This window comes from Lineus longissimus, chromosome 1, assembly GCF_910592395.1.
Source record: "Lineus longissimus chromosome 1, tnLinLong1.2, whole genome shotgun sequence".
Classification (NCBI taxonomy): domain Eukaryota; kingdom Metazoa; phylum Nemertea; class Pilidiophora; order Heteronemertea; family Lineidae; genus Lineus; species Lineus longissimus.
In genome coordinates, this window is record NC_088308.1 from 22,368,070 (window position 1) to 22,394,906 (window position 26,837).

At 40.3% G+C, this 26,837-nt stretch overlaps 1 protein-coding gene and 1 long non-coding RNA gene across 4 annotated transcripts in view; one reads left to right on the top strand and one right to left on the bottom strand.

Moving 5' to 3' along the window:
* Window positions 1-384: 384 nt before the first annotated feature.
* The window catches only part of LOC135492284 (trissin receptor-like), a 64,197-nt gene continuing 37,744 nt past the window's right edge, over window positions 385-26,837 (bottom strand). The window contains exons 2-6 of one of the 3 annotated variants that reach the window (XM_064778666.1): window positions 7,370-7,797; window positions 6,204-6,308; window positions 3,723-3,880; window positions 2,438-2,524; window positions 1,917-2,004 (exon numbers count right to left, since the gene is read on the bottom strand). In XM_064778666.1, coding sequence (XP_064634736.1) covers window position 2,004; window positions 2,438-2,524; window positions 3,723-3,880; window positions 6,204-6,308; window positions 7,370-7,797 — 779 coding nt within the window. In that variant the 3' untranslated portion in view covers window positions 1,917-2,003. Of the gene's footprint in view, window positions 2,525-3,722; window positions 3,881-6,203; window positions 6,309-7,369; window positions 7,798-26,837 lie in introns of all 3 variants that reach the window. The other 2 variants (XM_064778651.1, XM_064778658.1) reach the window with 2 other exon arrangements.
* Window positions 12,870-14,531, top strand: LOC135492301 (uncharacterized). The gene is made up of 3 exons (XR_010448058.1): window positions 12,870-12,889; window positions 13,190-13,255; window positions 13,661-14,531. It is a non-coding gene; the product is annotated as an uncharacterized LOC135492301 (long non-coding RNA).

Consider the following 26,837-nt stretch of genomic DNA (forward strand, 5'->3'; position numbering starts at 1 on the left):
TACCGAATACAAAAAAACGACGACGGTTTTTCTGATGACGCAAAACGCAACGATTCCTACACTGTAGCGGAAACGAGCTGGTCGTCGGTGGAGAGTTTAAGATGTCGTCATACTAACGCTAACAATAACGACAGAACTGTCTCAAAAACCTGAAAGAAACATACTATCATAAAGGATTATCTTTATGTAGTGTTATCGTTATCATTATTTGCGTTGAGAGGATGACCTATTAAATCTAATTCTCTATACAGGTGTATATTTCTCGTTGAATAGACATTTTCCAATTTCCAACAAGCTGTTTTGAATGTCTATTCCATTGTCCTTAGGTAAGCCACTAAATCTGTGTTGTGTTACACACACCCCACCCAACCCCACCCAAAAAATTCTACCTCAGACCCTATGCAGAACGCTTTAACAGATCGTTGCACGTTTAATAGGTCGGCGTTGTACATGTACGTTAACTTTAAGGTTTGGGGAATCTGAACATGGTCTCAATTCGTAATTCGTAACTCGTGAGATTTGCGAAACCTTGCTGATAACTCCATCATGTCCAAGAGATGTCGTGAATCCGTTCTCCTTTTGTGTATGAAACCAATCCTATTCTGTTTCTATAGTCATACTGCTAAGTATACTTCTGACAGCATCCAGGGACATTTGCTACAGGGGGATTAGCTACAGTGACGGTCTGAGAAGAGAATTATTATCATTTGGGTATATCAGCACGCCTGCAAAATATCGCCATGGCTGAAGTGCGTGTTCAATTGTATCTATCATGAACGCGATTGTCCTAGTATTTTTCAAGGTTGTTAGTGGTTTATAAGAACGCAATGACAGTGATATGTCATAGCAATGATGCTTAACATCATTGGTCAGTCAGCAGTCATGACGTTATTTTCCCTCTGACCTCGCAGTCAAAGGAATTCAGGCCCAGCGTAATATACGGTTGATCTATTGTCTTTTAAAACAAAGCCCATTGTTTGACAATATGTATGGTTTTACATATCAAAGGGTCACAAGGGGAAATCTTGATAACACCGACCCCATGAAACTATTTCAGTGTGGTCGCAGGCCTTAACCGGTAAAGGGCAAGTAAAAGTAATGGTCTTTCTAACATCTTTGATACATTTCGTATAAAAGATCTTTGCCATAGGTACTGGGCTATCGGATCTCATTAGTAGCGACACCATTATGTTGCTAATCCCCTTGTAGTGTGACCGAGATGATGCTTGGACATCTTCTGCTGACCGTGTCTTAACGTCTTATCAACTAATGTACAAATCAGATAATGGAATTGACAAACTTTATAAACCATCAGTGTCATTTGTTAATACATTTGCATTGATCAATGAAAGTAGCACAACAAGGCACTGTCGTCTGCGCTCTGAGGTATTTGGCCATTGTAGACTGGTAGACTGGTAGACTATAAACTGGTTCCGACGAAGAACTAATCGAGCGCCCAGCCGTCGGGAGAGTCCAACTGACCACCGAGGCGCTGTCCGGGATGCCTAAATTCCAAAAGGTTTTTTCTCCGGAACTCGTAATCCTCACAACACAACTATCATGAGATGATAAGGATTGTCCGCATATCCCTTTTTACCAAATATTAACGAAATAAGTGGTCCTACAAACCAAAAGGGGAAAGTAATGACGTCAAGAAATCCCAATCAACCAAAACAAGCCGATGGCATACATGCAAATTAGCATCATTTACGCGATGCCCTTAATAACATGAACCTATAAGTTGATTTCGGGAGTCGTGACGTCATCACTTTCTCTCCTCCGGTCGCGAACCGATGATATGTTGACGTTCTGTACAAATTGAGGGTATAACTGACCACGTGATCCATTACGACAACTCGCCACGCCAACTATCATCGTCGTCGTGAACCTCGAACGAGGCTACCGTTTCCGACGCCAATGGCTGTGAAATGTGTTTGTCCGTTGTGATACGTTGTCATATACACCCTGCTGTCCCCTTGTGATCGTCCGCACTGCTGCACAAATCTGGAAAGTGGAATATCTGGCATCAGCTATCAGTTAAACATGGAGTTATTTTACAAATTAGAATGAACAGAAAGTGCTCCGGTGTAGATGAGTTGTGATTACATATAATGTGCCGACGAGGTTCAAACCCAAAGTTCCAAAGGTGAAAGAAGGACCAAAAATACGCCGATGGCAGTAAAATACTGAGCCGGTGTACCAGAGATATCTAAGTACATGTAACTTGATAGTATGGAGGATTAATATAACCTGCTGTATGATGATGGCAACCAAAGTCCTGGGTCTCTTCTGACACGTATCTATACATAATGATAAGACAATAGGGACAGTGATTTCAAGGACTTTTCCCCTGTCACACCGGTTTAGTATTCAACAACGATTTTCCTGTTTTAACTGTTCAGTTCATGAAGGCATCAACAAAATCATGCTGGCTTACCATTGGCGTTCTGACTCCCTACTAGGCCTACTACGGCCGTCCCTAGAAAGACGAAGTGATGAAGTACCACTGGCATGACTGGTAGGCCTGGATGCAACAAAAAAAGGCCAAACGTTATATGCATTCTCGTTTTCGTTTTTCAGATGAGGCAGATAATTATCAAGGAAATTGCACTGGATGAGCCAGTTCTATTGCATCGACATATTTTGATATGGTCCCTAAGTCACACGAGGAACTTTGAGTTGTAACCGCCCAATTAAAAAACTTATAGAGGCCGTTTATCTAGTACGTGCGCACAAATATCCGATTTTTCAGAACTATCGTACACATGCTTACGCTAGAGCCAGACTACCACTTTTAGCGTGCTTGTACATACACAAAGATCAACAGTTGATACTAGTACTGGTGTGCATTGTACATGTACAGTGGTCAATGGTATAGTTGATGTCGCCATGCTGGTGTGCATTGTATATGCACAGTAGTCAATGGTATAGTTGATGTCGTGATGCTGCACAATAAATCACAGCGAACTTTTTTGCAGAAATTTTTAACATTCGATATCAAGAAACTGTATTGAAAACGAAAGTCTCATGACATGTTACGGCGAATGCAAACGTCCTGATTGGGATAATATTTTAATGCCCCAACACTTGTTCGCAAAGTGGACATCAAATAAAAATGCTATCCCCTATTGTGGCATACGTACTAAATCGACGGACCATTAATGGCTCAGCAACCAAAAGGTACATAGCTTAACATGTCAGTTTATGTACATTATATGACCGATACTCTACATTTGCTTAACTTATACTGACATTTATTTTTAAAATACTTATTCAAATTCCTCTACCATGACTTCTTACAGAATATTATAGACGATTTTCGATTATATCTACTTTACAAATAGAATGAAGAGATTTATGGTCAAGCTAGTTTTCGCCTGCCTGGAGCAGGTGGTCCTCTTAGCAAATTATTTTCACGTGTGAACATAAAAATCTTATGATTTCTTAGCATTTGCGAAATAATGACGGAAAAGTGTAATAAGCTTGAGTGTGCAAGTGCAAGTCCAGTGTATGCAGTGCATACGTGATATGTGTAGTTCACTGCATGCGACCCTTCATTAATGCCATGAGGTACCAATACCGCAAACTCAACAGCGAAAAAAAACTGAGCTAGTACCAACTTTGCTTCTCTGAAAGTCCAAATCCACGAGTTGTTAGTGACATAAGCAAAAAATCACGCCATGCTGGTCAACTGCATGGTCGACGTAATGGACCTCCTGTACCTATCATAATAATACTTCCGTTTCCAACAGACGAACACGTAGACGAATCCCTTTCGAAAGCTTTCGTTTAGGCCGGCATAAATGACTGGGTTCAGGGCGCTGTTCAGATGCGTTAGTAAGATGGAGCCAAACTGAACTGGTCTGAACCACGATGGTAACTGCAATAAAGAGAACAAGAAATTCAGTTATCACTGATTATTTGGTCTTATAATCCCTCAATATTTTCCGTTTGACCACGGTCATCCCGGAAAAAGTTTTTGCCTTCACCTGCTGAATAATGTTATGTGAGCGTCTCTCACAATAGAGGGCTCATTTCCAGTTGGTGCAATTACCCTGAGGCTCGATTTAAAAGCTGTTATAGGAATGGATTATTTCTGTGCACGCGGCATTGGTGATACTTTTAAAAGTAATCCATACTGTCATTTACGCGCCGATTAATGCGCACTATAAGATGTTAAAATGTTACTAATGTCACTTATCTAAGTGCAAAATCTCGATAAAAATTACTGGAATATAATTTCGACATTCAGATTGCGAATTCACCACTTAGAACGCTATGATGGCCAATCGAAACATTCTAGCAAATGAAACGGCACTTTTACATCGCATGCAATTGTCTGCCCCGCAATTTTGTACCACTTCCAGTAAATGTGGCTCGCAGCTTTTCTATACTCCGCGATAACGGCCGGGTAACAGCGAATGCGTGAATCAGTGGATGCACGCAAAGGCCAGACTGTCGAAACAATAGGTGTTCTCAGCAGTTCTCATGCGAAAAGATAAATACAGATAATCTATCTCAAAAAAAGAACGCATTCAATAATGCAACGGTTGGCCACTAAATAAATGCTTTGTGGATGAAGAATATTTCATCGGAAAGATAGCACTGACATTGACTTTCTCTCGGTATCTTTCATTCCTTAGATTCTTGCAAATTATTTCTTAAGTGAAAAGCTGACTGTGCACATTAGTAACAGTGGTAGGAAAATGACGATGACTTCCGTGAGAAACCATCAAAGTCATTTGACTAGATTTGAAGTCTTTTTCACGAAGTTAGCCGCAGTTAATAAATCATTCAGGAACTAGCTGCCGACATTTGTTGACAAGAATGTTAATGTCGATACACATTTCATGGATCATGTTCGACTTGAGGGCTGGCTATATCCTTATTATTTCTAAGCCATCGAGAGTTGAGTGGGAAGCTGAAGCGAAGAAAATACAGAAATCTATGCTGAGGTATTATATCTGGACGCTGCGTTGAACTCGGTAAAATCTGCAAGAAAAATTATGCTACCCGGGTATCCTGATTGTCAACGTCTTGAATACGATCCAAGTTCTGATCATAAGAACGTGATGGGTTTTCGATATACATCGGGTCGTCTGCTTTGTTCAAAAGGACTCGATGAGAGTTAAGATATCATATTGAGAAACAGGTGTCTTTTTTATGGTCCTTAAAATCCAGACTCGCATCTCATCCAAGACATCGCGCGAGCGCTGCTTTTTTATATCATAGCAAACTGTAAGAGAAACACTTGAAGAGACTCCATCGGAAATTTCGAGACGAACTGAGAGCTTTTTCAGCTTGGTTATTATCCGGAATATGAAAATAATTTGTCGTTATTCACCTTTGAATCATCTTATATGGTCATCTTATATTGTTGTACCTCGGTATGAAAAATACATCACTTTTCCCTTTTTAAATACATCATGTTCATTATTTTTAATTACATGTGTTCGTGTTTTGGATTTTTGGAATCATCTCATACCAAAAAAGTTGGCTCATGATTCTTTGAATATCAGGCTTGCTTCCTTTTATCAGATTTTCGACCAATTTACCGATACCATTGCAGAACAGCACCGCAAAGAAACAAACTCGGATCGGGTGTTGTTGGTTTATAAAACGAATCCACCCAATTAAAAATGCTTTCGCATATATCCAGGGCTGCGCTTAACCAGGTTACGATGACTTGAACACCAGGCCAATTTCCGGCGCCAAGACAGACATATGAAAAATGACGCATAAATCCTTGCTTTCCAAAGCTCAGCATAATGCTGCTTCTTTGAACCGGTAGGGTAACTGCTGTAAGAATTCTCAATGTAGAGATCCCAGCCGCCAGAGGATAAAGCATTTTCCGCGTAGGCTAATTATCGAGGTATTATGTTAACATGAATCTTGGCAATTTCTTTGATCGATAACACAAGAAAACATTTAGATTTATATTAAATTGTCAAGATGAGATAGTTGTGAAATTCTTGAAGGAAAGCATCACTATAGTAGGAAGCTTTTTCCGACTTATTTACAGTTTCTCTTTTCCTGATTTATCCGACAAAAGTCCGACATAGTCCGACTTTTTCCTGAAAGGTCGGATGTCTATAAAACCGGTGAAAAATACCAGGGCTTCCCAAAACAGGGCAATAAAGATCAAAGGTCGACGTTTCGGGGGCTTTGCGAAAACTCCCTATTTTATACCATGCTATACTGACCTGTGTCTGGTAAGAAGGCCGGTAGTGGGCATAGACGACGTTGATTTGAAATGGAACCCAGCACACAATGAACGCCATCAGAACTATAAACAGCATTCGCAGAACCTGAAAACGAATGTGAGAAACCCTGATGGTTGTTTTGAATAAGGAAACGGTGACGATTAAACAGCTTTACCTTCCAACACTGTGAACAAATTCATCGGTGAAAATTGAATTTGCTTGAAGAGATTGGACGTGACAAGGTTTAATAATACCAATTTTTTGGAGGTATGCTGGCTTTGCAAATTGTTGCAGGTAATCCAAAGTGACATTCGAGAATGAGAACGAGATCCAATGGCTGAGAATCAATTATTTTGAAGAGTGCAGTCTTCGTGTGCGATCACAGCCGTTTGGACACCCTAGCCTATTGCCTGACTTTTGTAGATGGCCAATTTGACACCCACACCAACTGCTTGACATTTGTCGATATTAGCCTTCAATCTCCTAAGACGGAAGGTGTCTGATAAAATCGCCGTACGTAACTGGATCAGCTTGGACCTTTCTTGCTGGGAACTGTAGCCTACAACCTATCCAAGACGGAAATTAAAGTATCTTTAGATCTCGGCGTGTGATGAAATCAACTCGATATATCGGGTGAATGAAAACCAACGCGCCGGAATAAAACGGTTAATAACTATTATGAAAAATACGTTCTGATTTTTTTTACATCATTCGAAATTTAACTTGCTTAGGATGGCTGTAGATGATTTTAGATTCATGGCAAAATCAAAATCATGATGCTTCAAAATATACTGTGTTCCAAAATCACAACAATACTCTCGTTACCCCAAAGTACTAGAATTCAACTGATGGGAATATTGTTACGGACTATGACTTTTAGTACTTGAAAAAAAGATCCCAAAAAAACATACAGGTCGTGACCCTAGACACATTGATTGACAAATATCACCTTGGACACGTGCAGGCAACGTCTCGGGGTCCACTGCGAAAATTGCAATTTTTGACAAGTTTTTTTCTGCAATTGGCTATCAAATTTTGCACCAAATTTTCATAATAAGGACGAAAATTGCAGATCTGTATATGGACTAAATTTCACTAGATCAGAAGTTATCAAACCCTGTAGTTCGGCGTGTTTTTTTATCAACCTGATATACACAATTACTAACCTTTCTCATTGAACGTTGCTGTACATTTCCGTATGAATTTGAATTTGGAACGATGCGATTACGTCTATACATGATTATAGCTATGGAGATATATACAGCGGTCATAATTATCATGGGCAACCAGTTCGTCACCGCACAGACAAATGTCCAGTAGATCTTTGGGTAAAGTGTACGCTTGGACATATTACAGGAGAAATAAACCCAGGATTCGTAGCAGAATATCTCGTGGTAGTCGTTCCATTGTCTGTCGACCATGTTGTAGGCGAATGCCTCAGGAATTCCAATCGCCAATGACAGGACCCATATGACGGCGATGATGACGAAAACGTTCCGTTTGGTGGCGCGGGATTTCAGGGGGAATACCACAGCAAAGAAGCGATCGCATGCAATTGCCGTGAGGGTGAAGACACTACCGCACATCGAGGTCACTGAAAGTAGAGAAGTAGACTAGGTTGATGATAGGATTAGACGAGTAAGTTAACAACGTAGAAAATAAAAAATACTGACTGGCTGAAAATGACTGTACGTGGGTTGAAATCAAGCAATGGCCGAGGGGTGAAGACACATCTAGGTCACCAGAAGTTGGTGGTGTGAGCAGATTGATAATACAGTCACATAATTAGCTTGACGGAGAAGTACAGAAACTTATTTTGTTTGGCTCAATAAAAAAAGGATGGAAGGGAAATTAACAATCGTACATGTTCATGTATGTACATGTACACATAAAGTTTTGTTGAAAACTAGTGGCAGTCACTGATACTAAAAACCTAGGCACGGCACACTTTATGGGTTTAATTAGTCTACACTCGATTTTCTTGCAAATTGATCATGATGTCAACAAAGCAGGTGTTTAAGTGGCATAATTTCAGCGATATATTCGCATTAGAATGAAGTATTCACTGGTAAACATGTTAAGTAGCGAAATAAGCAAATCCCAAGAAACGATGCCGCGACTGATAGTGTAGCTTACACCAAAAGGCTAATATTGTTAAATGATACTGGGATCAGGTGCCAGAAGGCGAATGTGCAATAATCCCTTTCCAACCCTTTCTGACAAATGACATGACAAATGAAAAGGACGCATACTCTAGTTTCAGTAATCTAAGACTGTTTGTGAAACCTTTCCAATGACTTCAAATTCACTCTTTCAATACATGTCGCATCGAACGGCGATATGCGTAATATCTAACATGTCTAACATATATAACAGTGAATTAGACGTTCAGAAATGGTATTTTATTATATACCCTAAAAAATACACTGATCCGTCAGGCATGCTATTAAAAACATCACAGAGGTAAATGCAAAAATCTCCAAAATCATGAAAATGTTCTCGATGAAAGCTTTTGCTTTAAAATGAACTCTCCGCTGCCACTTAAAATCTCATTGAAACCAATGTGCGAGAACGTTTGAAAGAATTACCCCGAGTTTAGTATCCACTGTTGCCATAATTATGCGTGATATCTAACATAAATAACAGTGAACTAGATATTCAGAAATTGTCTCAGATCGATGTGGACTAGAGTACATGTATATGAAAGAAATACAACATGCGTGTAATTATAGAGCATGATGATTGAGTACCCACCAATCAAAATCCAGGAAATAATTGTGATTCAAACGCCTCAGTCTCATCAGCTGTTGACTTCCAAACTGATCTTTTTTGCATCATTAACCAAGTTAACGAGAAAGCCTCGTCTGATTTCTTGATCAGCTATAGGATAACCCTGTACATTGATCTCATGGCAACTCTGCATGCAATTTTGGTCGAATTGTCCGTTGGAACAGCAACTTTAAGCAGTATTAGCCTTCTTGATCCTTAAACTAAGGTATCTGGTTACTGAGATAATGTCGCTTGAGGTTCGGAACTTTTTTTATCCACGCGATATACAGAACTTTAAGCAGTCTATTTAAAAAGCTGATGAGCACTATGAGCAACAAGTCGAGCAGTTGGTTTCGGAAAATATCCGGATCATTTGAAAAGAACATTTGACTTTTCCTTTTGCATCGGTCGGGATTAGTTAACGCGATAGCCTGCGGGATCTCCTCCTCTGAATTAAAGATGATCTTCGCGAATAAACAGATCGATTTGGACACAGATCATGGACGTTTTCTCGATACAATATGTTTGAGTATCATAATATCACCGCAACTTGTGGCGGTTCAGAACTGTCGGCAAATGCGTGGGATATATCGAACATGTGGATTTTAAGAATTCATGCTCTGAGGCAGCCACCACAACACCAGAAAAACCCGACTTTCGTAATCTCATAGAGGCCGCCACAGTAATTAGTCACGTGCGATGATTGACAAATCAGCGCGCCGCATTGATATTGTAGCTATTCATGTGTGATCCCTCTGAATAGGCTGCGAAAGACCATGTATACACACAATGTTTTAATCCTTTGTATAATGGTCATTCTTTGTCAGAATTGTGATGTAATTGGGTGGCGGTCTGGTGTAGTGTATGGTATGAATGCAAGTTCAAGTATGAATGCAGATTGGGTGTTGTGGCTGAGCTGGCAGTATGTTGAGAACGGTGGGGCAGAGCACAGTCGTATGGGATCTAACTATTGATCTTGGCTGCGTCCCTGGCCGTTTCTTGTTCTCTTTTTCTTGTACATGTAGTTAATTATCTGTATAAAGTTGGCCAAATAAAATACATATGAAACCCAAATGTCAGTGTTGTTGGTTTTTTGGTTTGGATTTTGTTTGTGTCGAGTTGATACTGAGACGCTATACATGCGGGCACAGTCGGTACAGGAATCCAAATCTGAAATAAATGTCACGAGGCTTTGGCCGTTTCTTTTTCTCTTTTTCTTGTACATGCAGTTAATTATCTGTATAAAGTTGGCCAAATAAAATACTTATGAAACCCAAATGTCAGTGTTGTTGGTTTTTTGGTTTGGATTTTGTTTACAAAGAAAGCTTCTGAAATAACCGACACTGTGTCGAGTTGAGACTGACGACGCTATTCATGCGGGCACAGTCGGTACAGGAATCCAAATCTGAAATAAATATCACGAGGCTTTATTAAACTCTACTGTCAGTGCTGTCACCGCTGAGGAGCGATCGAAAAAACTATCTTTTTCGAATTCAGACATACATTTGGTCCGTTAGACGGCTACCTATGACATTTCTTAGGTACAGTGTTTTATATTTTCATCCTTTCACTTGATCACTTATGGTTTTTCTCAATTTTACGATTTTGTTGTCACTTACTGAAGTCTTAGATAAGGCTTGAACGCTGCAGCGGTCACCGATGACCATGCGTAATAAAAATCAGACCAATAGCTCGTGCTCCAGAGCCCCACACGATACGGACACATGATACTGAACAGGAGTCGTCTTGCCATCCTGCAATCGCGTCTTCAGTTAAAGAACAGAGGCGTCTCGCTTTGAACTCGAATAACATAAATAAAGTATCCTTTTCATCATGTTGATTGCGGGTGAATATTCATGGGGCTTTGTCTTTGTCATATATCCAAATTGGATGCTATAGGAAATCCTACCTCGCGATCCGAGCCCAACCATGGCATGCCCCAGAAAATGTGGTGCTGATTCTCGAGGGTAAATCTACAAGTCTACGATTTCGAGCTCGGGTCGATGGACTTTCATCATGGCTAGACTATTTATATTTATCATCTTGTCAACGTCAATCCAAACCAATATATGACTGACTTTCAAGTAAAACCAATAACATCTGTCATATCTACAAAGTTGATCACCGACCATTGGATGTGCATGTATCAGGGGAGATCATGGCCTCGATGCAGCCGTGTGGAGGGCAAAGATTAGCGGAATATTGAATATGAGGGCTTATCTTGCTCTTCGAACTATGGTCTTACGAAGAAGATGCACTCTGCTTAACGTTTTTTTTAGATCGACGTGAGATTGGCGTCGCGGCCATTGTAAAGTTACTTTCGTACCAGTGGTCACAGAATCCCCATTGTGTTAAGCATCAGCAATTCAGACATACGGAGCTATCCGCCATTCAATTGACTCAATAGGTGTGACTAATTCATTGCCTATGTCTGCGTTGTTAATTTCATTCGCTGGGATTATCGGAGATTTGGACCGGAATAGCTCAGTTGTCGAGTTAGCCACTGGACGCAAGGGCCCAACGCGCCGCGTAGCGGCAAAAAAGCGAAGCTGGCGAAACATTTATAACGGGTCACCGTCACTTATTATTGGACTTATAGCGCATTTACGGGGTTGCAACTATTTTGCTTTATAGTGTCACCAGGAAAGAAAAGCATGCGACCTAACGCCGATCTATTTGTATAAAGTGATAATTGGAAGGTATGTAGTAGGAAATATCAATAAAATAATCATTCCATGTCGTCTTTTGAGGGCATTTTTGATTGTAAAAAATATATGTGTACGTCACCGTAGTCTCTGCAATGATAATTTTATCAGAGCAGTCTCGCGCAAGTAGAAGTTCTTTACCTATTAGTTCTTCACTTGTTAGTCTCAACGTCTGGCGCAAAGCCAGACGTTTTCCATTACGATTTCACTACGATGTTTGACAAGAAGGAGCAGTGCGCGAGATATGCTAATGAGCAGACTTCCCTCGCTTGAGTTTCTGAAGAATGTTCCATATCGCGCTAAGCTCATCACTACTGATTATGACAGGCGTGCAACGGTAGGTTTCTGCTCCCCAACTTCCACCCTAATACGGTACAATAAGTTACCATTTGATGGGAATGGGACAATGCCCTCACTGTGTATGGAGTCATAGGGATAAGAAGACATTATTCATTAGTGTTGGTACAATTGTTTTTGCCCAAAAAGCATGCGCATTCAAAAAACAAAATATGCAAGGTATCACGTACATGACCATGACGACGTGCAGAAAGTGCACTGGCCAGTGCATACCCTATGGCTATGTACTAGTAAACATGGTAAACATGAACAACATCATTATTCATCGGCAGTTCATTTTACTCCGAGCTTTTCCTGAAACATATAGCCATGATGATTAGGCCTACCATGTACCATGACCAATAACAGCACTAGATCATGTAGATGTCAACAAGTTCACATGAACCCAAAATCACTTGTTTTGGTCTATTTCACTTGTGTTTCCCCCGTCTCCCAGTCCATAATACATTTACAGTTTACAATCCCCGATCATGGCCCAACAAAAGGTCATCGGTTGACTAAAGGAACACAACTGTTCAATGGATTTATAGTTGAATGCGATCAAACTACGTCTTTTCAATCGTGGATTGTAAATTTAACCCCATGGGCCTAGGGAAGGCCCTATAACAATACTTTCGACACAGTTATTATCTCCGCTGCCTCCACCATGTTACACACAGTGCTCACTGCTGATTCTAAAATGAGCCACCTAGTCAAAACAGGACATATGTTCTTCTAGGAATAGATCTCTTTCCAATATTTCGTCATTCCACTATCGTCATCACCTCATCATACTTTCATTGACATTACAGGCACAGATCCACAGAGCACTCTTCAAATCATCTACACAGTGGTTATCCAACTAGGATTATAAAGGTAATTTCTTAGCCCCGCACAGTGGGTTTCAGTCTTGATAAAGGGGCACTATTGCTAGCAGCTAGGTAGGCAAGATAAAGTTAGACGAAGTAGCCGATAGGGGTCTCTCACCCCTCAATGTCCGTCACAACTATTCAAGCTTGTACAAGGAATACATGCAGCGCTGACTCTAACAAGACCCAATGGGAATGTCGCACAGTCATCTGTCAAAAACAAGACCTATGTTGCAGTATGATCTCTTGCCAATATTTAATAATTGCACTATCGTCATCACCTCATCATACTTCATTGACATTACAGGCACACATTGACATAGACCACTGTTGGATAGCGACTGTGTCGTTGACTGCAAGTAGCATTATAGAGGTAATTATCATTATCATACCTCATTAGCATGTGAACCAATCACGTCGCGTCCTTTGCGATCACGGCAAAGCCTCATGGAATAATGTCTTTCACCGTTGAATAATTTTTCATATTCCATGCCTACAACTTCAATTTCTTCATATTCCATGGCTAGAAGTTCAATACTAATATAATATCCAAGATAAAGTTACAAGAAGTAGTCAATAGGGGTCTCTCACCTCTCACTGTATGTCCACACTATTCACGCTTGTACGAGGAATACATTCAATGCTGAATCTAACAACACCCAGTGCCCTTACTCTGTATATTAGTCACTGGAAGATGGCCCATTTCACTCCTTGCTTCTACTTCACCTTTAGTCTCATTGCAAACGCCTCAGTTCTATGATATCACATTCACTTTCAGCTGTCATGCAACGCAACAACTGTGCTATCTGCCATCGCACATCAACGAAGAAGTGCAGCCGCCCACATTCCACCTCACGTCTGTCCGACTAGCTGCAATCCTCGAGGGCGCCCCACTGTACCACGATTTCACTACGATGTTTGACAAGAAGGAGCAGTGCGCGAGATAGGCTAATGAGCAGACTTCCCTCGCTTGAGTTTCGGAAGAATGTTCCATATCGCGCTAAGCTGACCACTGCTGACTATGACAGGCGTGCATTGGACTGGTACAGGTTGGAACTGAACATTGAATATGCTGGTGGTGACGCTTTCTGATGAGAAGTTGGTCGTGACTGATGCAGTATCCTTGGACTTGTCCACAGCATCGTTCAATCATTGCTCTCTGAGCTGCCTTGATTCTGTACTTACCCAAATACTAAGACCAAATGCCTGTTGACTGTGCTTTAAGAGAGACTGGCGCCATGCCTAGAGATATGACTGACCCCTATTGGCAAATTTGTATGACTTTATCTTGCCTACCTAGCTGCTGCCTATAGTCTCCCTTTAACTGCGGAACACTTCAAAGTCGATAAAATGCCATGTTCCACCTTTTAATCTGTTCAGACCGCCATTTTCAAAATAATCAAGTCAGGACACTGCCTTCTAGTCTCATAATAAATTTTGCTTTCCTCAATAATAACATTTCTTCTTCTTCAATGCTTTCATCATTCCAAACTTCTCCTCCTCTGACTTTTACAGGGGTACAGTCATGGCAATCAAAACCCAAATACTGAAACCAAATGCCTGTTGACTGTGCTTTAAGAGAGACTGGCGCCATGCCTAGTCTCTCTTAAAGCACAGTCAACAGACACCAACCCCCTCAGACTCAGAAACCACAAACGCCCAACCCTTCCTGCTACCTTAATACTTCTGGATAGATACTTACATGTAGGTTGATATTTTGACCGCCTCGGCATTGACGCAAAGGCCGTTAGCATCCATGCCGAGTGCGCCAACTTAAGGAAGCGACATACTTCAATATGCCACGCCAACCAACTCGCAAGGAAAGATATTTCAAACGTGTTGAAGCATTAATTTGGATTTTGTTGCAAAGTTTTAGCATTTTCTTCTAGATTGCAAGATGGCGTCAAGAATAGGGAAGACATTTTCAGGAAATCCAACCTCGATCCGCTGATTAGTATTAACACTTAGGATCACGACTCATTAATCACATTTTACATAGGCCTTTGATTTGTATTGCCCTATTTGGGAAGCCCCAGTATTTTTCACTGGTTTTCTAGAAAACCGACCTTTCAGGGAAAAGTCGGATTTTTGTTGGATAATTTTATTCAGGAAAAAGTGATAACATATCCTATGATAGTGAGACGATACCAATTATTTCGTTATATAGCGCATGTCAAGTTCGTCTGCCAGGTAATTAGTAACCCTAGTGTCCCATACACAATCGACAAACCTTTACCGATGTGAAACAAATACCGTGCTTCCTTGAACCAGTCGTCTCATTAGCCTCCTGTTGAGGCGATCAGGAACCAATCTAGGTGGTCGTGTAATAGAACTATCTTGTCCCCCGGCGGTCTGACATTTAAAGCTTTGACATCGCCGCGATGATGTGGGGCGAGGTGATATACATTAAAGTCTGGGTAAGAAGTAGTCGGTGGTGTGCTCTCTAATCTCGTATAGAATTGCTTCCTATCCTCACTCAATAATGTTTACAATAATGATTTGTAGAACCTCAGCCTGGTGCCCTGAGGTACGGCTTCCATTCCATTGTACCATCAAAGCCACATAGTCAGGAGACATAATAAGGGCAGTGATCGGTCTGTAGCCAGGTTTCTTTGAGGATGATTCGGCAGTTCGTTGGCCGGTCAATACGAGTCGTGAGGCTACTGATAATGAAGTTGGGGTTTAAGGAATTGATACTGAACTGGAGGTAGTGGTTGTCTCCAGACAACCGCTGCGGGGCGAATACCGAGGCGGTAGCCGAGATTTTTGTTGAGAAATGACACCTCCACCTGAGCGGGTTTGGGTGAGATTACCAATGCCGACAGTGAGCTATCAATTTCTATGCTAAAACACCCCAAATCAAACAAAAAAATATAATTTGGAAAAGATTTCGGACTGCTTCCACATTGTGTATAGCAATCCAAGTGGGTATGGTTGCCTCAACATAACCACTGAATTCAATGACGAGGCTTCGCAGTGAATTATACACATGAATTATATGTGTATCGGGCAACTTCTAGCATCATTCTCTGTCGTCGACATCTCCGCGTTTGGAGGTGACCGTCTTAGCCCTACTAGGGTTGCTACGTGTACGCTGTCAGATAGTCGTGATGCCATTTATATCCTGCGGGTGTGTAAATTGACAAGTGCAAACATAACAAAACCGCAATTATGTCCGGTCCATTATGCACCAATGCTAAAAATGTTCAAGAGATGAATTTCCTACAGCCCCGGTTTATAAATAAAATTTGTTTCTTATCAAACGTTTTCAGAAACTCATTTTCTGACAGGAAATTGAGTAGAAAATGTTCTTCTTCACATTGCGACGAGGCGAAATTGCCTCTGAGGTTGATAGCGACTAATGTTCCAGCAACAACGGGCGGCGCGGAAAATGAACAAACAAAAAAGCAGCACTCGATAGATGACTTGAATGACCAACCATGTTTACTTGTGATACCAAAATAAGACGAATGGCCGTTGATATTGCATTCCTGTATCATAAAATTAGCTTTTGTCGTCAAATGGCGTAGACCAACCCTTTGATATTTATAGCGTAAGATTGAGAAATTTCTTTATCGTGGCCACAAACAGCGAGTATTATTTGATGACGACCATTGTTAGGGATATTTGTGTCTGCAGTACTGATACTCGATTTCGTTTGGATGAAAATGGCGAAGCGATATTTCGAGGCATAGCTGAAAACGCAGTTAAGGGAACACGTACAAAGCGATGGCGAGAACTGCAAACCGCCAGATTTTAACAGACAATACATTTATTGTCTACTCTCAGATAAAAGTAATCTAGTCATTGTCGTTCATCGAAGAATAGTGTAGGAATTTTTCCAATGGTGACACTGACGCCTGTTACACCGGATTTTTGTCGGTGAGTAGACAAAATGAGGTAGTAAATGCTTTTCCATGATAGTAACTTAGAGTAACCAACCTAGGTGGATTCCTCTAAGATTGTATCAATGGTGAATATAACCAAATCGACATGTAACCAGAGCAGTTAAAACCGTGGTCGTGTTACCTCGCCACTTATCCGACTTGGGGAACAGATGGCATAATTCGCAGGCGACTGAAAGCCGGCGGTGTGATGTAGCAGCACAGGAGAGCCAAAGGTATCAGGAGTGCCGGATAAACTCCACGCATGCCTTTACAGGTGAGAATACTCATTATATTTCGTAATCTGGGAAGGATTGTTGTCTCTGAAGTGGATTGTGGAGGAAGGTTTGGTCGAGGATCAGGGTCGCTGTCAGCAGGATCAGATCCATTTTTTCCTAACGACATCCGAGCAACAAACACATCTTGCGATATACTACACATGGTTGCGCGCAAAAGTCATCGGAGATTCAAATCGGGACTTTTGGACCCAGCCTCTAGCAAGGAAGAGTTGGTCACTCGTGGCCTATAATCACGACTGCTTTATACAGGCACTAGACTATTGTGGGCCATTTAAAGTGTCATAAAAACAAGAAAGATACAGTCTACACAGAATTGGGGTCGAAAGTTTTGATTTACTGCAGAGTATCGTTGGGAGAAAAAATTGGTTTTCGGGAGCAGGGGGGTATAACGACCTCCCAAACCCTCCCCTTTGAACCCGTGCCTGATTATATACATGTAATGTACCGTGTGATAAGGAAATCACAGTTGTCTTTGCAATTCAATATGTACAAAGGGATGCATTATAATGTGATTGGAATTATCCTGCAATTCGCAATTTACTTTCAAAGTGCTATGTTATGCCTTGGGGGAAATTGGTCCCACGATATCATACACAACTGCACATGCATGCGATATCATTATTTCGAACCATCATATCAAGGTCATCCCAAATGGAAAGGAGACAAGTAGAGTGAAAATATAACTGCCAGGCGCACTTCAGAGAGTCATGTAAGTCCATACATCATAGCTACGAGTACATTTGGTTAATGGTTCGAGGGGGTCATGAACAACCTGACATTCCTCTATCGCCAGGAGCAAAGCAAATATTAGCAAGCCAGGGTCCTTCAGAGCGACTACATTGATATTCTATGTGATTTGATCAACACTTTTGCCCAGCATCTGATGCGTTGGCGTTGGACATAAAGGCCAACCTACAAAAGGATTCTCTGGTATTGCACTCAATATTCGTTTTTTATATGCTGTAACGCAATGATGTCATCATTCAACGCGTACGTGAATCACCATTAAAAAATCGTTGTTTCGTTTCTCAGCATCAACCATTGTCCTCAAGCAAAAGTGACGGGAATAATTTACAGGTACCGACCGATTAATTCAGCTCGGATACATCGTTGTAGCAACATTGTGTGCTTCTATTTGACCATAACAATTGGAAAATAAGGCTAAACACCGCACACAAATGGTGCTTGATATCCTCGATATCATCCCATCTAGAATGATGATTTTGTCTTGCTCAAAATATGACGATGGTCTACTACACTCTCGAACTTAGCATTGAAATATTCTGAAAAATATTCGACCTTGGACTTGTCTAGATAAGAGCTACGATGCGTGCAGGATAATTGGAAAACTGTCAAACTTGCAGTCCAGTGTACTCCCCAGTTGAAATCTATAACCTGCCGAAAAGTCATTAGTTTGACTTGATCGAGAGACGTTCTTTGCCACCTAATTATCTCAGTTGTCGCAGTATCAGTGATTTGTAATTAATTTGGACGTACGCAGACTTTACATTGCCTTTCACCTGTGACAGCCTGTTAATAAGCTTGTTCATACGGGTCATATTCGATCACGACCATTTGAAGCAAATAACTGATTTCTTATTTGAACCACATTTTAACAGTGTTACCATGAGCAAGATCGAGATCCCTTACTTTACTAGTATTCTAGAACTTCATAATTCCTAATTTTTTCTCTCAAAATGTTTAAGGGTATTTTTCTTTTTCTGACAACTCCACGTAAAGGTCCAGTTGTCTTAAAAGCATAAAATAACACCTAAATTACATAATTTATGTGTGAGTTTCTATGAAATAAATTGTTTTTCTGGTACCTTCTAAGTTTAAATCCACAGAATGAAATGTTGAAAAAACAAGTTATTCATAAATTTGTGAAACTCAATGGGAACCATGCATTTTATTTATTATAAGTGCGAATTCAACAGAATCAATGGGAAAAGGGCACATTTGTTGACCATTTAGGTTGTTAATGCGAGCCAACTTAACAATTTAAAATCCCCCCCCCCCGTTTTGAGAAAGGTTTGGGACGGGAAACAATGATATGTTATATTTACCTGCCCATGTTAAGTACACGTTAAAAGTTTACTTCAGATAACTCAATTTTGCTTTTGATGTGTTTTGAAGTATAGCTAGAATTTCAATCAATGCGAGATATCTTTTTTCCTTCACGTGTCAAACAGTTTCGTCAAGTTAGCTTAATGTTAGTTGCCAGCTTGTCAACTCAATCCATCTCCAAACCAAATTATCTTTTCAAATGAACTGAGGATCTATTTGCGTAAACCTAGCTGCCAAATGCACATTCGCTTTAATTGGTCGACGATCCATTAATCATTTTCACGCGACTGATTTTAATAAAGTGTTTGATTGTATTACCTAAGATTTGCTGATTGTTATTGATCGATTGATGTGTTGTATACCAGTCAGAGTATCAATTTATAAAAATGTTAATCCATGCAATCATGAAAGCGATGAAGGCTGCCGTATCCATATTCACAAATACAAAAATGTCAAGGGTACATTTCTTTGTAAATGTTACTCTGAATTCGGCTTATTAAAACAGGAAACCGACGCCCAGCGCCCTAATAGTAGACAATAATGTTGCATTGGTCGAATGCAGAGGATTTTGAAACTAAATATTTTTGTTGTTATCTTGTTATGTTCCACCCTGACCGTAATTTAGTACCCGGCCAGCGTTGAACGACCTGCCTTTGCTATAATAATTGAGCACATTAAGCCAGGTAAATATGACCAGTTCCGACCGATCTTTACCCTCCCATCTGAGAGACTCCATCCACCATCATTAAGTAACAGCCTTCGGCAAAAATTAGCTTTGGTTCATCTTAGAAACAATCTGACCTCTTTGAAAGTATGTAACCGAACTTTGGCAGTGTATATGTTGTACCCCTAGGCACCAGGAAGCTCTGTAACATTTCTGTTGTCCATGTGATATCTATTATTAGTAGTATAGTTGTGAGATACCATGAATACTATACTACATGTAGTATCTCGGCTTAGAGACCCGGAAATATCAATCATGATTCGGAAGTCATATGGTTTCCCAATTATTGTATAGCGGATGTTCAATCCGTGGCAATGCGATCTTACCGCTGCCAGGTTGAGTATCTCATGAGAACAGGAAGTGAATGAAGGTATTCGGATTCATTGATGATTTGAAGGACATCCGGTGACCGGTAGAGGCACTACTGCTGCCGAGGTAGAGATGACAACATGAGAATCTAAATGAGCCATTGTTTTAAGAGGAAATATATATATATTATGAGGTATTGTGCGGTTTAATAATACTTTATGGTAGCATTTTTTGTCATTGAAGCTCGAGTTTAGTTGCAGATTGAGATCAATCCAGAAAGCTGATGAGTTATCAATCATGCGCGCATGATCCTTCGCCCAGGTTCCACCTGGTCTTTTCCGTTTAGTACAAGAGCACCTCGTGTAACTCGAAACCGTCTTCGCCGAGACAATTACTTCCAAGCATAAAGAGGCGATTAATTATAAGTTGTGTTATGCATTTCAATTAATCGGCGATGCATTCAATAGTAACCAGTGGCGTGTTAATTTCTCCGCCAACGTGAACGCTCAATACTCTCAGTGCTCGGGTGTGATAGTCGGATTATCTCTTCAGAAATCCTGTGCTAACTTACTGCGTGACTTCGGAATGAATGAAGATGTATAAGTTAGATTATTCACTGCGAGGAGGATCAGGCGGCTCGCGCCAAGGCTTTGACAGAAGTACACTTGACAAAAGGATCAGCATGAACTGCAGTTTCAAATGGTCTGATTATCACGCCTCTAGGCAACTAGCAAACCACAAAAGTTTATCACGTGTGTTCGAGAACTAGCTCCGTTAAGCTCTGAACGTAGTGTGAAAGAATATTTTGTCACAACTCATCATCAAATTGTTATTAATATCATGCTTGTACAAGTAAATGAAAACACATCCGTGCTGAAAACAACATGCTGAATTATCACTTCTTTACCAGCTGAATGCTACAATGTTATATTCAAAGGGTACGACTATGCAACTATGGCTTCAGTAGATTTATATCTGTCACCATAATCTACAGACACAGAGGTAATTTCGCAGGATTTTTATGTGATCCATATTAATTGGGGAACTTATGTAAGATAGATGACGATGTTGACTAAACAATGCTACACCCATATCAAATAGAAAAATAAGTAACAAGTACATACAGCGGCGGCGAGATAATTATCGACTTAACAAAATATCATGAGATCTCGCTGGCAGGTGCGTGGTTTTACTCGGCTCCAAGGTACCTTCTGCACCGAGACGAGAATACTTATAGTACATGTACTTCTAAAAACGAGTTGATGATAGTTTTTTACGAATGTTTGTGCTACGACATCTTTAATTAAATCAAAACAGGATTGGCGAACTTCACATATCTTCACTGACAAAATGGCTTCCATTATAGCATGATATGATGAATGACATGATAGATTTTTTGATTATTACGTCTCGAACTCAGTTAATGTAATACGGTTTCGGTGATTCAGTGACCAACGTCATAGTCAGTGGTGAGACAGGAACGTGCTGGCGGGCATACAATATCAGTCTAAAATAGACAATCGGTAACCGGTTTTCATGGATTCGTTCAGAGGTGACACCTTATCCTAAGTCACATAAAATCTTTCATTACAAATTCTGTGTCTGCATCCTCATTGACGAAGAGAGACACTGACAAGTTTTTTTTTGCGAAGTCTTACTTAAGCTACATTATTTCCGAGCTAAATCTTCGCACGTGTACTCAAATATTTTCTTCCGGAGAAAATATAGTTGGCTTCTGTGTAAAGATAGATTTTGGTGACAAGGCTGCCGTCATACAAAGATTGTTGAGATGTTTTTGTGTGAAAGTGTTCGCATATAGTGGGTTTATTTCAAGAACACTAAACCTACTTCCATTAGCCATTAGCCAACCTCTTGACTTTCCGCACTTGGGTGCCAATAACCATTACCATTAAAATAGCTTTGATAGCTTCAACCCCGAATGTGCGGTTTCGGTGATGCAATTATAGCAGTGCTGCATCTTCTTCACTTAATAGGCAGAGAAGCAATGATTGGCTTTTTTGTGCAGTCTTGCTAGCAGCAGCTATACATTTCCGAACGCAGTCATGTTATTTAAGGCTTCCTTCCTGCTCCATGATAACACTTCATTTAGACGGTCGTACATGAAGCTGTCATGTAAAAGTGATCCATAAAGAGATACTGAACCATGGTAGAAAAATTAAGCAACAGTCAGCCACCAGAAACGACAGTCATAATAGGAACCAACTTATCGTGTAAAACTCCCCTATTGGCAGATATCCGTTGACATTAGAGACTTAACAGAGAATGAAGCGATTTCCACAAACAAAATTCATCGAATTGGTAACATTCTCTTTGATGCACCCAAGCTTAACGGAGGTGCAACCGATAGTACTGGTACATAGCGTACGTGCAGTTTTAACTCCTCGTGAAACGTTGATATTGGTTGATTGGTACAGATACCATAGTCATAGTACATGTAAATCAAACATTAGTTGGTTTCCTAATTGAAATTTGGGAGTGGTGGGCAGGGGCACCTGATTGAGCCATGGCTTACAAGTGTTCTATAGACCACGACGTATAACTCGTAATATTACTTACTACAAATCATTTGAGTTTCATCAGGCAATGGCAAAATACAAGTAGTTTCTACTAAGCATGATTAGTTTCTGTCAATCTCCGTTATATAGTATTAAGTGTGGCAATCGTCTCAGCATCTCACAAAGATCACGCCGTGGGTATCACTTCCCTAAGCCCTGTTTTAGAGACGTGTCTTTTCTCTGACACCTTTGGACTAAATGAAAGTACTTGTCCACGTAATCACATTCGCCGGAGGTCTCAGACGAGATATATATCACTGGTAACGCTAACAATGGACATTGATGAAAGTGACATAGTATAAAATGATAGGAAGGCCTCCCAGGCTTTTAGGGACAAAGCACAGGAACTGCTTTGTAACAGATCACAGGTTCCACGAGGATAAATATATCTTAATACAACAAAGACACCTCATCCTAGATCCTCCTATTACAAATCTTTGGATCGTTTCTTTAAACACTCATGCAAAGAGTGCACAATGCATTTAAGAAACCAGCTAAAGGCGCTGCGCGGTTCTGTATAGAATTATTTCACGCCAGCCATGTTGGAGGTTAGAACAATGATTTGTCGTGACAGACTTAACTTAATCAAATGCAGGTTTGCTTTCCTTTGTTTGTCCTTCCAGCATGGCTGGTGATGACGTCACGTGAAACCACTCTTTTGACATTAACTCTAAGTCTCACCTTTAATGGAGAGGCTAAGGTAACTCATCTTAAAAAATTGATTACAGTCATCGAGTGACATTTTTGACATCACCAATTGGAAGGAAATTTTCAAACTAATGAAACACAAGAATATTTGAAAATCTTAACCGGACCTCTCTAACGTATGACGTGGAACACGACTTCATTAGTTGCCACAAACGAAAATGTTCGAGATTCGATTTGAATTAATGCGCTAATAATGTTTCAAGTTTAAAGTTCTCTCTGAGTTACAATGGATCGAAATTGCCAAGCCACTCTGCGTTATGATCTTGACATAAAAGAAAGAACTTGTTGATGGCGACATGACGATTACAGATCGCCAACTTTTGATGATGATCGAAAAGCAATCCCGTTAATAATCAGCTATCAGCAGCGTATTAATAACGTGATTTAGGAAGCATGATAGACGCATCAATTAGTGCTGTATATCGGGTCCGGCCAGATTCAGACAAAACAACCTAAGCTTCGACTTAACAATGGAGTAAAGATGGTAGATTGTCTCTTCAGGAGATTTGCGCTTATCGAGATAATAGTCCATTCGTAAATTTGCGTCCGAATGGTTTGGGGCTCTGGAGGGCAAACTTCTTCAGCGAAGTCCAATGGTCATTTGGAGTGTCCCTTTGATAGGCCACAATTTGTTTCTGTATATTTCTCACTCATTCTTGATGACATTCGTATGTCTTCCAGAAAAAAAATGAGGTCTCTGTGTCAAAATCCGACTGAAACGACCGTTGGTATGTCACACGCTAAATGGATAAGGTGTCAAAAGTAATCACAGGAAAGTACGCACTTCGACGGTTTTTACCAATAAAAGATTTCCCGCAGGGTTTTTCAATGCGAGAAATATATTTACCTGATGGGTGAAGAGAAGATGTCAGGCACAGCGTTCAGACTTCACCACTTACTGTTTGAGCTCTACACATTTTCAACTGTATAATCTTCCAATGTGTGATGATGTATAGATTAGTTACTGAAGCCTGTCATCAAACGTTCCTTCCTGATGTAGACAATGAGCAACGTAACTTAGAAGATGACAGGCTTTTATCAGTCTACCAGATTTTATTCCAAAGCCTGTATTACACTCAATCATTATCATCACGTATCCGTATGATAAATTATAGAGTTTACCAAGGCAAAAAGTGTAATCAATGTTATAAAAAAACCGATAGAATTCCTAATCGAGGAGAATATGATGAACAATATCTGGAGACATTTTCAAATCTCAATATATCAAAATAGCAATGATGCTTAATGATGTTTAATAAAGACATTGTAAACGAATTTAAAACTTTTGAGAGATTTTGCTAAAAATGTCCCTTTCAAATCATCTTCTGCAGAATTCACGACGAGCAAGCTTTGTGCATACAACCTAAAATTTGTTCTTTTTTCAGTGTTATATTCAGTGTAATTAAATTGCAATTAAATTCTGAAAGCAGAGTTGAAAACTTTGATTTATATGTCTTTGGCATTATCTTCTATTATTCACCTTCATTTTGGTAGAAATTAAAAGATCCTTCAATGAAAGCGGATGTTTTTATTTGTTGTTAGATTCTACCGTCTCTGTGAAGACTTCCCATCGCCAACATCATGGTCGGGTGCTTTCGCCTCATCATGATGAAACACATACTCATTCTGCCGCTGTCGGGCAATCAAACGCCTGAAGTTGTGTGGGGAAAGTCATAAGAATTGAAGCAACAGCCCGCATTCTGATGAAATAAAGCCTTTACTCTATTTTCCGTGACATTATATCGGACATGTTGGACCAATCTACTTCAGACGAATTGCCCTATAACACTGTACTCACACTGTATCATTAATAAGCTTTATATTCAACAGTACGTGACCAATTCAGCTTCATATAGGATATCTCGTCTTTAAAACTCCTCGCCTTACCGTCGCTATTATGTATTTCCAGATTAAACTAGTCTGCCTCCTGTATCCAGGCCTGACCAAGTCAAAACCGGCGACTTTTGAATATGCGTTTACGTGACCGTATGTTTGTCCACCTACATTAATGTAAAAACCCAAGCTATTGCTATCCATGAAACGACCAAATCAGGAGCGTGTGGGATATCTCAAACCTAGAACTCGGCTAATAGTGGAAAATTGGTCCCGGGATAATTCGTCCCCGCGGGGTTCGTCTCCGGATAATTCCTGCTAGGAGACTAGTACCCGAAGATAATTGTATCTGATTGTATCAATCTCTGTTAACCAAGCCAAACCACACCTAAAGACCCCAAATAAATACCTATAGTGGTGTGTCGCCTGAATCCGATCGGAATCAAATACCATCGTTCATTCCCTCATTGAATGTCTATGGCAATATTTATATTCATTATCCAGGTTGTTTGAGGATATCGGAATTTCCAACATGCCAGACGAGCAAAGGAATTAAGGGCGAAAGGAACAAAAAATATGGAATGTTTCGCATTCCAAAAATTATGACTAATTATTGCTAATATCTATCATTTTTACAATGTACACATTCAATATGATAAAAAATGAAAGCCTTAAATAAGTATAATTTTGATATGATGGGCAGATGGATTTTCGAATGGACATCACACATCACCCAGACCAAACCTTGTCTCCCGTTTCCATCTATGACATTACACTCAGAAAATGCAACGAAACGTATGAAACTATTGAAGTGGATAGTCCGCTATCATTTCATCATCCTTGGGATGTCTCGCTAACGTGAATGACACTACATGATGAATCTGAGCGCACTCGGCATTTTAATCGAGACAATCACATCCCTTTGACTTCGCCATTGATCATCCAAGACTCGGGGGTCCTCAAGTGATGCGGTTAAATAAAAACTGGCGGAATTAAGTGATTACGTTTTCTACTTTGAAAGTCCTCCTGGAAAATGTCTATCGCTCTTGGACGCTGTCACCGCTTCCGTTTCAAGTCGTTCTCTTTGTTCTATGACTGCAATTTTGAGAAACTTTAATGGTAATGAGCGGAAACAAGTCATCAATTGGTGTTATTTTATGCTTTAAAACTTTTTACATTCGTATTTTTCACATTTTCCCATCATATCCAATAGTTTCCTGTCAGTAATATTTCAAGCCACGGCTAACTCAAGTTTCGCGGAATGCACTTATTTCCGTTTATAATGAGCTCGGATGACAGAGTTTTCCCAATTGTGAGGCGAATAAATCGCGTCTCCGATGAACACAGAGTCAGCTTTCTTCACCAGCAACAGACTGGTGTTCCAGCATCTGCTGCGGAGGTAGGATTCGCCAAGACAGACGTAAAGGAGGAATCACGATTAGAAAATAATTCAGTCGGATGTTTGGCCGATATGAATCAATACAGAAACGTTTGTGAACAGACGTTTGGATACCTTTGCACTTTCACGGCATCTTTTCCAAATGTTATTCAAGAA